The 13,037-nt window shown below is 39.1% G+C and overlaps 1 protein-coding gene across 1 annotated transcript in view; it reads left to right on the top strand.

Annotated features, from left to right (window-relative positions):
- Positions 1–12,655, top strand: part of ERBB4 (erb-b2 receptor tyrosine kinase 4) — a 1,457,122-nt gene extending 1,444,467 nt beyond the window's left edge. Inside the window, exon 28 of the mRNA XM_073553209.1 lies at positions 2,592–12,655. Within this exon, the coding sequence (XP_073409310.1) occupies positions 2,592–3,037 (446 nt within the window). The 3' untranslated portion in view covers positions 3,038–12,655. The remainder of the gene's footprint in view (positions 1–2,591) is intronic.
- The last annotated feature ends 382 nt before the right edge of the window (positions 12,656–13,037 follow it).

Genomic DNA, 13,037 nt, shown 5'->3' with positions numbered 1-13,037 from the left:
CCTGGAGCCTTTTTGGCAACAAGGGAACCTCTCTCCTTGAAGTTCTTGATGATGCGATAGATTGTTGACTGAGGTGCAATCTTTCTAGCTGCGATACTCTTCCCTGTTAGGCCATTTTTGTGCAGTGCAATGATGACTGCACGTGTTTCTTTAGAGATAACCATGGTTAACAGAAGAGAAACAATGATGCCAAGCACCAGCCTCCTTTTAAAGTGTCCAGTGGTGTCATTCTTACTTAATCATTACAGATTGATGTCCAGCCCTGTCCTCATCAACACCCACACCTGTGTTAATGGAGCAATCACTGAAACGATGTTAGCTGGTCCTTTTAAGGCAGGGCTGCAATGATGTTGAAATGTGTTTTGGGGGATAAAGTTAATTTTCGAGGCAAATATTGACTTTGCAAGTAATTGCTGTTAAGCTGATCACTCTTTATAACATTCTGGAGTATATGCAAATTGCCATTAGAAAAAATGAAGCAGTAGACTTTGTAAAAATTAATATTTGTGTCATTCTCAAAACTTTTGGCCATGACTGTACATACACTAAGATTACTATGTCTTTAAACAATTCTATACTGCCCATATGATGATGTCATGTGTCTGGAAGCTTAAGATGGTTTTTTGTCAACATCTGAGTTAATTAAAGACACACCTGTAGATGTATTTTAATGCACACCTGAATCACCCGGCTTCTTTGTGTAGCATCATGGGAAAGTCTAAAGAAATCAGTCAGGTTATCAGGAAGAGAATTGTGTACTTTCAAAAGTATGGCTGATCCTTAGGTACAATTTCAAGTTACCTGAAGGTGCCTCGTTCATCTGTATAAACAATTGTGCGCAAGTAGAAACTAGATGGGAATGTCCAGTCATCACACCGCTCAGGAAGGAGACGGGTTCTGTGTCTCAGAGATGGATGTGCTTTGGCCCGACATGTGCATATCAACCCAAGGACAAAAGCAAAAGACCTTGTGAAGATGATGTTGAAGCATACTGCCAAAATAGTAACAAAGTGTCCTAAGAATAACAAAGTCAATGTTTTGGAGTGGTCATCACAAAGCCCTGATCTCAATCCTACTGAAAATGTATGAGCAAAGCTGAAAAGGCAGGTGCAAGCAAGGCGACCTACAATGGGCCCAAATTCTGACTAACTATTGCGAAATGCTTGTGGAAGGATATTCCAAACATTTGACCCAAATAATTCAGTTTAAGGGCAATTGTACCAAATGCTAATGAAATGTATGTAAACTTTGACTTTGCAGTAAGTAATAAAAATGTCTTCAATCATTCTGTCTCTCTTATATTTCTGTCACTTGGCAAATATTAATAATTATGGTAATCCTAATTGCCTTTATACGAGAAATGTTTATTCTGATTTCATGTCCTGGTAGTGGGGCTCCCCAATGTTCCTGTACTCGTATGTATAGCTCCCTGGTCCCATCCTGTATGTATGGCTCCCTGGTCCCATCCTATTTTTATGGCTCCCTGGTCCCATCCTGTATTTATGGCTCCCTGGTCGCATCTTGTTTAAAGTATATGGCTCCCTGGTCCCATCCTGCATGCATGGCTCCCTGGTCCCATCCTGTATGTATGGCTCCCTGGTCCCATCCTGTATGCATGGCTCCCTAGTCCCATCCTGTATGTATGGCTCCCTGGTCCCATCCTGTATGCATGGCTCCCTGGTCCCATCCTGTATGTATGGCTCCCTGGTCTCATCCTGTATGCATGGCTCCCTGGTCCCATCCTGTAAGCATGGCTCCCTGGTCCCATCCTGTATGCATGGCTCCCTGGTCCCATCCTGTATGCATGGCTCCCTGGTCCCATCCTGCCTCTCCCCCTCCCCTGCTGGCTTGCTGGCTTATACTCCTGGTGGTGGCTATAGCAGCAGTGGGGAGGGGTTCTTGCGGCGGGGCACCGGCGGTGACCCGCTGTTGGTACTGCGGAAGGGGCTGGTACCATCAGCGGGTGCCATATTAGAACATCCATTAGCGGGTGCCATATTAGAACATCCATTACATGGGTGTTCCAATATGGCGGTCAGCGTACTTACGTTCGGCGCGATGAATTATGGGATTCGAGGACATCCAGACGGAAGTTGATGATGGACAATTTTAGGTACGTATATAATAGATGATGATCCTAATTGACCTAAAACAGGAAATGTTTATTCTGATTTCATGTCAGATATTGAGAAAAACATGCATATGTGTCTTCTTTTTATATAGCGTATGTAAACTTCTGGTATCAACTGTATGTAGTGATGCTAGCTTTAATCAAAAAGCATATATAAAGATGGTAATCCCAGACATCCAATCTTCCAACCTATATAAAGTGGAGACTGGAATCACACACAGCAATATAATTTTACTTAAATAATTTTACAGCATGGTCAAATGCATGGTACCAACCAAAGTAGAGGGGAAATCCAAGTGCCCGGCCAACCCGACGAGCCTTTCATCAGATTACATAGCAAAACCCTGCTGACAGACTTCCTTTAATTTAAAATTGCTAGAATCTGAGAGTTTTTAGTATATCAATTAGCATAAATGATATTAAAAAATAGAAATACATTTATCTTTTATCTTTTTTTTAGATTACTTAAGTCCTGTGGAAGAGAATCCTTTTGTCTCAAGAAGAAAAAATGGTGATCTCCAAGCTCTGGATAACCCTGAATATCACAATGGACCCAGTGGGCAGCCAAAAACAGAGGATGAATATGTCAATGAGCATCTTTACTTTAACTCTTATGGCAAGCCTAAGGAAAATGCTGAATTCATGAAAAACAATGGACTAACTGTGCCAGAAAAAGCCAAGAAGGCATTCGACAACCCAGAGTACTGGAATCACAGCTTGCCTCCTAGGAGCACCATTCAACACCCAGAATATCTGCATGAATACAGCACAAAATACTTTTATAAGCAAAATGGACGGATCAGGCCTGTAGTTGCAGAAAATCCAGAATACCTGACCGAGTTCACTCTGAAGCCAGGCACTGTCCTTCCCCCTCCACCTTACAGGCACCGGAACACTGTTGTGTAGAACTTTCAGTATTATTGATATTGGGGAAAACCCATGATATTCCACAATGTCCTTGAGCCCTCCTACTCTTATAGCCACCTTTCTTCCTCAGGTGTGCTTCCTCTCAATGCCAGATCCTTCCCAACAGAAGGTAACAGAATGCGCTAGGTTATTTTATTATTATTTATTAAAGAGAGCACTTGACGATGTTCGCTCCTGACCTGCAGCTCCTTCGTTATTGGAAATTTGTCACCAGATTATCAGGCACTGGAAGAAACCATTGGGTGATCCATGGAGCTATAAAAAATTATCAAACCATTGTTTTGCGTTTCCATTTTGCAGACACTTAACTGTTTTTACAAGCTCAAATCAGTATTCCAAGAACCAAATTAAAATTGATATATTTTTATGGTTATACCTTACCATTGACATAAACTCGACTGTTCGAACAAGTCTTTTTTTTCTGTAGATCTTCACATTGACTGTCTGGAAATTACAACCGGTTCATTTTCCTAGTATATTTGGGCATAAAAGTCAAAATAAATGTAGGTTTTGTTTTAAAAGTTAGGTTTGCATATTATAGAGTTTGTATTTTTCTTAAAACGTAAGAATATTTGTTATGGTATGGCCTGAGCTATAGTATATTAGCAGAATATTTTAGCTAATGTGTAAGTGGTGATTGTGTTGCCATCTGTCTGATAGCATCCAAGATGACATCTTTGACAGTCTCTGCGGACTGAAGTCAACTGGAAAGGTAAAATCTGACTTACCTGATTTGATGAACACTTTCATAATAGTTCAGAACCAAAACATGCCCAGTTGTGTCAGTATATATGTCCTTTGACCATGGTCTTGAACACAGCAAGTTTAGTCTATAAAGTCAACTGATGATGACTTATAAGACATGGAGCACTTAGATAAGGAGAAATAAAAGCCGTAATCCCTTTAAATGTGATTACTTTAAATCATGCCCTCAACCATGAAGTCACAATTTTGTGTCTTCCATTCTGTTTTTCATTTTATCCAAATCTACACCACAATACTATTCATTTTAAGAAAAAAAAAAAGCACCAACAAAAACTTTCTGGAGGATGACTGAAAAGAATATGGATGGAAATTCCTTTCCTTTTGGTGACTTGCTTAAGGGCAATGTTACCAGTGTTTGGAGCCATATGTTTTGTTTCAGGATGCAAAGCAACTGAGATAAAGTAGACTGGTCAATCAGATGTCCACCATGATGACTGGGGTGTCCGAGCCGGTGGGAAGCTCAACAGATGGACTGTAAGGAAAATATACTGCAGCAGGGAATTGCAGACTAAAGTCAGTTTTGCACTTAAGGTGTTCTCTTTGTCTTTTAAAGACTATTGTATAGTTTTGTTTTGATTTTTTTTATTTTATACCTTTATTATTTCGAATGAAGCAATATGGAGGCAACCAGCAGAATCAAATGATGTACACAGAAAAAGACTCTGAAAATGTCACAAGAAATGCAAATGATTTGTAACTAAGAAATTAACTGGAAAATGTTATGACTATAAGCTATAAAATAATATATAATGTAACGGGTTAGACAGAATAAGAGTGATCATGATAACGGGGTTAAGGTCATGAACGGCGGGTTTTGAATTCAAGAGTAGACACATTGCACATAAAATAATTTTACTGACCTTTTTGTGGATTTTGGAGGGTTGACTACTCATGTCATGCTATTTCCTCTCCATGGATGTTAGGTACTCAGATGTAAAAACTCTTCAAGGTCTTCCTGCAGCTTGAGTTTTCAGATTTAAAGGGTACCTATCATTATCAAATTCTTTTCCCATACTATGGTAACATGTCAAAGGTTTTGATAGTAGGGGTGGAGGATATCAAAGAGGAGCGATTAGCTAAGCACCGTGGCCATTTGTTTCAGATCATCTCTCCTCGGAGAATGGAGCTAGCAATGGAGAGTACAATTCTATAAACTGCTCTTTTGTCTCTGTGTGAAGAGCAAAGATGATCAGAAATGATTAGGTGCGGTGCTCAGTTAAGCATTTGTGCCACTTTCTTTTAGCCATCAGAGGGGAGGTCTTAGCACTGAGACTCCCTCCAATCAAAACTTTTGACATGTCGCTACTGCATGTCAAAAGAGTTTTTCTAATTACTAGGTAGCCTTTAAGAGATGATGCATATGTTACATGCCAATGCTTGTCTTCACATTTTGTCTTCTTACCATGTTTCCTTTTCAGACTTGTGAGATTTCGTGATCGGTAGTGTTTGGTAGACTGATCTTAGGTGTTGTGCTACTTCCAGTGTGATCTCATTCCTTACAGGAACTACAGAAACCCTGCAAACAAGAACAAAGCTACAATTATGGATTTTAGTGTATTAATTTCTTCTCACAATATATTGTACGTGGACTTTAATTTAGAAGAAATATTTGCTCTAAAGCAGAGATTTTGTCATTATTGTTTCTTACGCGTTTGTCTTCACTTTTTCTTACTTTGTTTATTGAACTTAAGATCAAGGTAGTTTTTGTTTTGTTTTTTTTCCTGAATAGTGAGCACATGTTCTTGAGATAGTATAAAGCACCACAGTATTATAGATGAAGCTATGAAACTCAAATACGTATAAGCTGATCTATGTGATTTTCAAATTGGAGGCTTCCGAACTTTGAATTTGCCAAATGACACCATTGAAGAGGAATGCGATATTACAGACTATGACAACCCTTGTGTACAGTTTGATATTAATGACCCCTTTCAAAAGCCAGCGATTCATAGCAGTGAATGATGGATTTCATGCTTTGAGGACATTTTCTTACATAAGTCCATGGATTTTAAATAAAATATGAAGAAACAAATGGAAACAAACCTAGAAATGGACTTGATATTTAGCTCCTAATTGAAACAAATGCCACAAGTTAATCGTTGCTTAGTGAAACTTGTACGTTGAACATATCAGTTTGTAATGGAACTGTGGAAATCATCTGGAGCACTTTGTATGAGGATCTGGATTATCTCAGAGTTTTGATATTGAAGTCAAGAAATACAAGGAAATTAGTGCCAAATCATGGTTTCCAACTTTGATGTCTAAGGAGCATAAAATATTCTTCATTAACACTGCCAATTGCTTACTGTCATATATCACGAGGAAGGTTTTATTCACTGCTACTAGATTTCTTGCGGGCAGGCTTGGAGGTTGTTTTTCAGAAATGTGGGACTGCATTTCTGTGTTTATCATGTTCATCATGTAACTCTCTGAAAGTGCAAACTTTAATGGACTTTTAATAGTATGTGCATTGTATCCAACACAATTTTGTGTGTGGTCAGCAGCACCCCGGTGAACACGAACTCAACCACAGAAGGTGTCTCTGTAGAGCAGCTACTCTCTGCACTGCAGTTGTAAAGACATTATGTAGCATTTAGTACTTCTGCTGTAAAATGGGTCGATTATCCCACATCCTGAAGAAGATTTTACAGTGCAATACTGTTGCACAATCTTCCATGTGGGAGATTAACAGAGCAATTCTAATGTAATGGCAGCTAAATATGAAAGCAAAGGACTTAACTTTAGTATATATTGCATGCCTGTCACAGCTACACACATGGTCAGGGCAGACCAAGTACTCTTTATTCCTAAATGTATGGAAACCACTATATCAGGGATGTAAACTATACATCTTTAGTCTAGGATTACACCAATGTATTCTCATTTGAGAGAATCGGGTCAATTCTGAGAATCATTCTACGATCAAACTCTGATCAGAGTGTGAGCATATTGTGGTCCAGTTCTCTTGGATGAGGAGAGAAGGTGGAGAAACAAATTATCCATCTTCTCCATTGTGTCAGTCTGTGGAAATCTGACTGTATTCAGATGTCATCAGAGCACACTCTGATGTTTCCCAGGCACTCACTGGCTTGCATGGCCTATTGCAATCTGAATATTGGATTAAACTCGAGCATGCTGCAATTTTTTCCTTGGAATCCCTTGGTCCGAAGAAAATAATCAGGCATGCGCACTGCCCCATAGAATAACATTGGTCCGAGTGAGATCTGATGTTTTGTCGGCTCGCACTAGGACCAAAATATATACAATCATGTGCACGAGTCCTTATAGTGTGCGCTAACAATCTACATTAAGTTATCAACTAAGCGTTAAATGAGATTTCCACTTTTTTTAAATTCTAACAGCAATTCCAACATGATGCAAAAACAAAATATATATAATCTATACTCATGCACTGATCTCCTGTTGCTGGTCCATTATGCTTCATGGGTCCCCTGCTGGCCTCCCACTGCCTTTTGCAGCATGGACAGCACATGACTACTGAAGCCACTCAGTGGCTGCATCAATGACCAGAGGGCAATCAATGTGGCCAGTAATGGTCTACAGTGTTCTTGCAATGTCCTTGTCAGTAGAGTAAGCGGGAGACCAGAGGAGGACTCGGGCAGTGGTATAGAGGAGTTGCAGTGAATCAGTAGGTGAGTATATGCTTTATTTTTATACTGTGCTGTGTGTTTCAATAACCCTTTCAATGTTGATACCATGTCCCGATTTCTCACCAGACTCTCCTTATTTTAATTTGAGAAAATGAATGCTAGGATTGCTAAGATTCTGCTAAACAAGCAGTATGGAACACTGATCGACCTCACACTAATCTTGTGGTATGAGGAGCGGTTTGTTTTTCAGTATATGTTTCTCTAAGGTCTTATTAATTACAATCACTGTTCTTACAGTCCATAAATGAGGTACATACAGCAGTGCCATCAGAAAATGATTGATTTTCTGAGAGTATGCACAGATATACATTGCCCTGCCGATATATTGTGGAGAAGTTGCTAAATTGCCAGAACTTTTCCTTCTGTAAAGAATTAATACATAAACCAGACACATCACTTCTTTTGATTGCTGTTTTAAGAGGCCCATAATGAGATTTCAGATTTTAATCATCTTAATTTTAACGCTCCATTGTTTTATATATTCCCTTTTATCAGATTTCCTAACTATCCAATATCAGTAGCGTGTCCGTACTTGCAAGCCGTTGTATTCTCTAACCAATCTTTAATAAGATTTATCATTTCAATATCTCAGTTTTATGGCCTTCAACATTTACTTAAAGCAGTGTATGCTTCAATGTTTCTCTACATGGTCTCTGTTAAGGGTTTCTTACATAGGACGATAATCGTCAGAGCAAATGTTTGTAGACCAAGACATGAAGTGACCCAGCGCTTGTTTGTCATTGAACACATATTTAATGCAGACCTAAAAATATCATTTGGTGGGTAGCACATCCTCCCGATATATACAGGGAATGTATTTCCAACAATAATAGAGACTGGAGCAAATGATTGTCCAAATAATCATTCTACATCCTCCTATGATTAATAATATCCAAAAATATCCCAAAGTGAAGTAAGCTATGGCACTTAACATAATATACCAACAAATCTGGTCTTACATAAACCATTGGAGAAGATGATCTGGACTGGCTAGCCGTCCCCCCTCACCCCAACGTACGTTTCACCCGTTGCTTCTTCTGGGAGAGTCCCTATGTCTTAGTGCTTTTTTTCTATTTTGTATTTTAATCAGCTTTATAATAAAAAAAAGTTTTATTATCAACATTATATATGGTTATCTTCTTTCAGCTATTTATGTAAGTCTGAATTTGTTGGTATATCCTCCTTTGATTGTTCTGACTATCAGAAGTGTGAAGGCTGCAGACAATCAGTGACTTGCTGATTGGCTGCAGTAGTCTTGAGACGGACAGGGCTAATATAGGTGAGAATCCCAGAGGTGAGTATGTGTTTTTTTTAAATTTTATCTGATGAGAAGTCATGCTAGAAGACCTGTGCATCAGCCTCATCCAATTGAAAAACTCAGCACATGAGAAAGATATTTTTCATCTGGAAGAGGCTGATAGACAGATATGGTCACATGCTCCTCCATTAATTGCCATTTTGAAAAAAAGTACAGCAGTGTGTAAAAGAAAGTTGTACTACATAGTACAGGAGAAGACCCCTAATATATAATCATGTCCCCGGCACATTGGCTAAAATAAGATGGACAACCAATTAAATTAAGAGGGCCATTTCTAGATGGAAAAGTGGTTTGGTGCAAGCACAACCCACCTCTAAGAGCAATAACAGAGGTGTAGCAGATAAGGTTGCATGATGCACTATGTTATAGCTCTTACAGATAGCTATACAAGACAGACGTGTAACACAGCACCTAGAAAAATATATAAACTGTAGCTTTGGATGTCTTCATATGGAGACATACGGAGGTTTCCGTGTTACTAAAAATTAAAATTGTGACATGCCCCATTGCAGTGTTCCCTAACTTTAGTCATTCTCAAGAGCCACCAAAAGATCATGTTTTCAGGATCCCTTTACTATTGCACACGTGATGGAATTATCTCCTGTAAAATACTAAGGAAATCCTGAAAAGATGATCTGTTGGTTACTCAAGAGGAATGGAGTTGGGGAACCCTGCCTTTATGCCATGCTTTGTGAAGAAGGTATTTAAAGTTGTCGTGAATTGATTTTCACGTCCTAGTCTATCGGCCACAACAGTGGTCTGTCGCAATTAGACAGCAGAGAGAACAAGAGAACCATCTTTTACATGACAGCATCTTTTGATTAGCCAACCTGGAGAAACCTCACATACGCAATGATGATGTTGGGCCATAACAGCTAAGCAAAAGAAGAGCCACGAATGCCATCAGATATTTCTTAAACTCCTGTCAATCAGCAGCAGAGTACCGATGTGGCCAGTGGACTAGGACATGTGTATCGATTCGAATTAACTCTAGTACTGACCCAAGAAGAATTGCTTCTAAAGGAGAATATGGTCGTCTACAGAAGGAAAATGCTAGGCACACACCTAAGGCTTTCTAATGTACAACCATAGGGACATTTTTGTGCCGCTTAATAGGCTTAAATTGCATCGGAGCAGCGCACTCTGTTGTCCAATCAATCTTCATTTGACCTTGAGTTCATTACAATTGAGCTGTCTAATCTGTAATGCATAGTTAGTATCCTCTGCTCTTATATTCAGCTGCCTAAAATCTTAAAAATATAAAAATAAAAAAAACACAACTGTATGTTACTAAGAAAATGTGAATAGTATTTTTATAGCTTCACAGAGATACAGCCAGTTGCATTTGTACATAAGGGTGGGAACTTTCTCCATTTACAAGACATCTTCCTTTGGAACGTAGCTGCTCTCTTTTGAGTTCATTTGTATATATGTATGTACAGCTGGTGGTTTAAATTCCTGTATATTCAATTTTAATTTTAGGCTTATTTTTTTTCTTTTTTTTGCTCACACTCGGTATCATTTTTTACATTACTTGTGATTCTGTTGCTGTGGCTTATTTCCTGCACTTGCTTTGATTATTCCTCACATGCGTGAACTTTGCTGTTCTTTTGCTCAGAAATCCCCTTTGGTTTGTGTATTTTTACAATGAAGGACTGTTCCCTGCCCCCGCACGTAAGCCTCTTTCCTGCCAAGGAGCAATGCGTCACCCAAAGCATCCTCTTGACAGAAGAAGAGACATGAAGGTTCTGTTTAACTTTTTAATATAGTATTATTTCTTCTATTTTTATTCTTTATGTTGTAGTTTTATGTGAGGGAGTTTTGATTAATGTTGTACTTGTTGTGATTTGATCCATTGCTAATGTATTGTATGAGTGCAGTTTAAGGCAGCCGTGAGTGCTGCATACTGATTATATTCTTTGTTTTTTAATTTGCTTGTGATGGGGTCCTTGGGAATTAATATACACAATCCACAAATATTAGGACATCCTACAGATCTCCTGATCAGATACTTTGGACCATCACCTACCAAACATGACTGTTAGTGACATCACTGCAGAACTCTCTTTGGCTGTGGTAGATGTCCTGTCTATAGGAGACCCTAAAATAAGGTAGACTAAGAACCATTACTTGCGGATTTCTGCTTCAGGTCATTAATCCCAGTGCTCCTTTATTAACTCAATAATGCATTGCTCTTCCATTCATCTCTAAATGTTGAGACACCATCACCATCCTGGGTCATGAGACCCTCAGCATTCACTCAGAAACTGCTCTGATCCATGATGGACATCAGGAAGATGTACTGAGCTCCTGCATAACCGTACAAACAGAGTGGTGCATCGGTTCGATAGAAGTCTGCCAATCCGCAGTACCTGTAATCAAGAGCCAAAATGAAAAAAAAACAATCAAAAACATAATCTTTAAGATACAATGTAATATTTTAATGTTTATAATTAGTACAACTAGTCATTTTTTTCCAAAGGAGCACTGTTTCCAGTACTCATATATTAATGCTTTAGGCTACAAGTATGCAGTGACTGCAGACTTGTGAATCCTTACATCATGCGCGCTGTGTGTTGTGAGGATTCACCAGTGCCAGGCCAGGCCAGGAGTGGGCAATTTGCATACTTCCAGCCACATTCTGACTAGTCTTGTCCAGCCTCGATCAATACACTTGCACACATCGAGGCTGTGCCTTTCTATTATGCATTGCAAAAAAAAGGGGGGAGACAAAAAGCGCTATAGGGTCTTACACACATTACAAAGGATAAAGTATATCATGAAATTTGCTCACCTGGTTAGGATGAGATAAGAGCATGTAGGTAGCGGCTGCTGCAGATCCACAGGTCCTCAGTGACTAGAAGAAATGATATATCCAAAGGGAATTCGTAGTTATATTCTCCTGGAATTTGTCTCAGCGGCAGCGTGGAATATAACTATGAATTCCCTTTGGATATATCATATCTATTATGCATGTGACTGCAATCACATACTTCCCCGCACTGAAGAGTCCATTACATTCACGTACTATATAGATGGCACATCCTCACTCAATAAGAGTTTATTGAGCAAGGCTGGACGGGTCTAGTTGGAATGTGGCCGGAATTATGCAAATGTCATACTTGGGGTCACATGACCACCTGCTTCTGGCTCCACCACTGGAGAATTCTAACAGTGCGCAGTGTGTGCAATGTGATGATTTACAGCTTTGCAGTCATATAGTGACAGATGGCTTGGAGCCTTAAGTTAATATCCAGTTTGGCTTAAGGGAAACCATGTCCAACTGAAAAAATACTCTGAGCACACCTTCAGTAGTTTGTGCCAGATTTCAGAAATCTCTACAAAATGGGGGATGAAGTTCTATAGAGCCCTTTTTGTTCATGAAATCAATGGCAGACTAAGATTTCAGAACATATCTTCAAACATGCTGCTTGAAAGATAGAAGTCCAAATGGATATTCAGATGAAAAAGTGGCTTTATTCAACGCGTTTCGGAGAGCTATGAATCCTTCATCAGGAACCACAAAAGTATATACTTTTGTGGTTTCCTGATGGAGTCATAGTACTTCGAAATGCGTTGAATAAAGCCACTTTTTCATCTGAATATCCATTTGGACTTCTATCTTTCAAGCAGGGCGGAGTTAATCCACTTTTTTATCCCATTTTTTTTTTACTCTGGCTGGTCACGAGGAGACCGGTGGATCTGCAGCTAATATTTCTATGAGCCTGTGTTTGGGTTCTATCTGGTGAGTAAAATCTGATTAGAGGTACAGTGCTGTGCAAATTAATTGGGACAAAGCATTTTTTTTAAGTAAAATCGCAAGTTGGTCACCAGTCAGTGATTCAAACCAGTTTTAACTGTTTTGAACAGGTGTGAGTGCCTGTGCAAAGCAGTTAAAACTGGTTTGAATCAGACTGGTAGCCAACTTACGATTTTACTTAAAAAAATGCTTTGTCCCAATTAATTTGCACAGCACTGTGTCTCTTAACACCCAGATAAGACCCTATTGAGCTTTTACTTTCCTTCCAGCTTTTTATTGATATCTTCTAACATTGCAGATCATGTTGCTTGGATTTTAACATCTATTCGGGTATTGCAGACGCAAAAAAAATTAGAACTTTTTAGAAACTTTACAGAAGAAAAGTAAATATTGGATGAAAAGGGCCAGTATGTGTTCCGCTAGCCCAAATTCACCAATAGAGCATAGCTATAGCATAGTAAAGAC

Source organism: Dendrobates tinctorius, unplaced genomic scaffold (genome assembly GCF_039654945.1).
Source record: "Dendrobates tinctorius isolate UK_male_01 unplaced genomic scaffold, ASM3965494v1 ptg000199l, whole genome shotgun sequence".
Lineage (NCBI taxonomy): Eukaryota > Metazoa > Chordata > Amphibia > Anura > Dendrobatidae > Dendrobates > Dendrobates tinctorius.
Note: the sequence above shows the minus strand (reverse complement) of the source record. Positions and strands in the feature narration are given on the sequence as shown.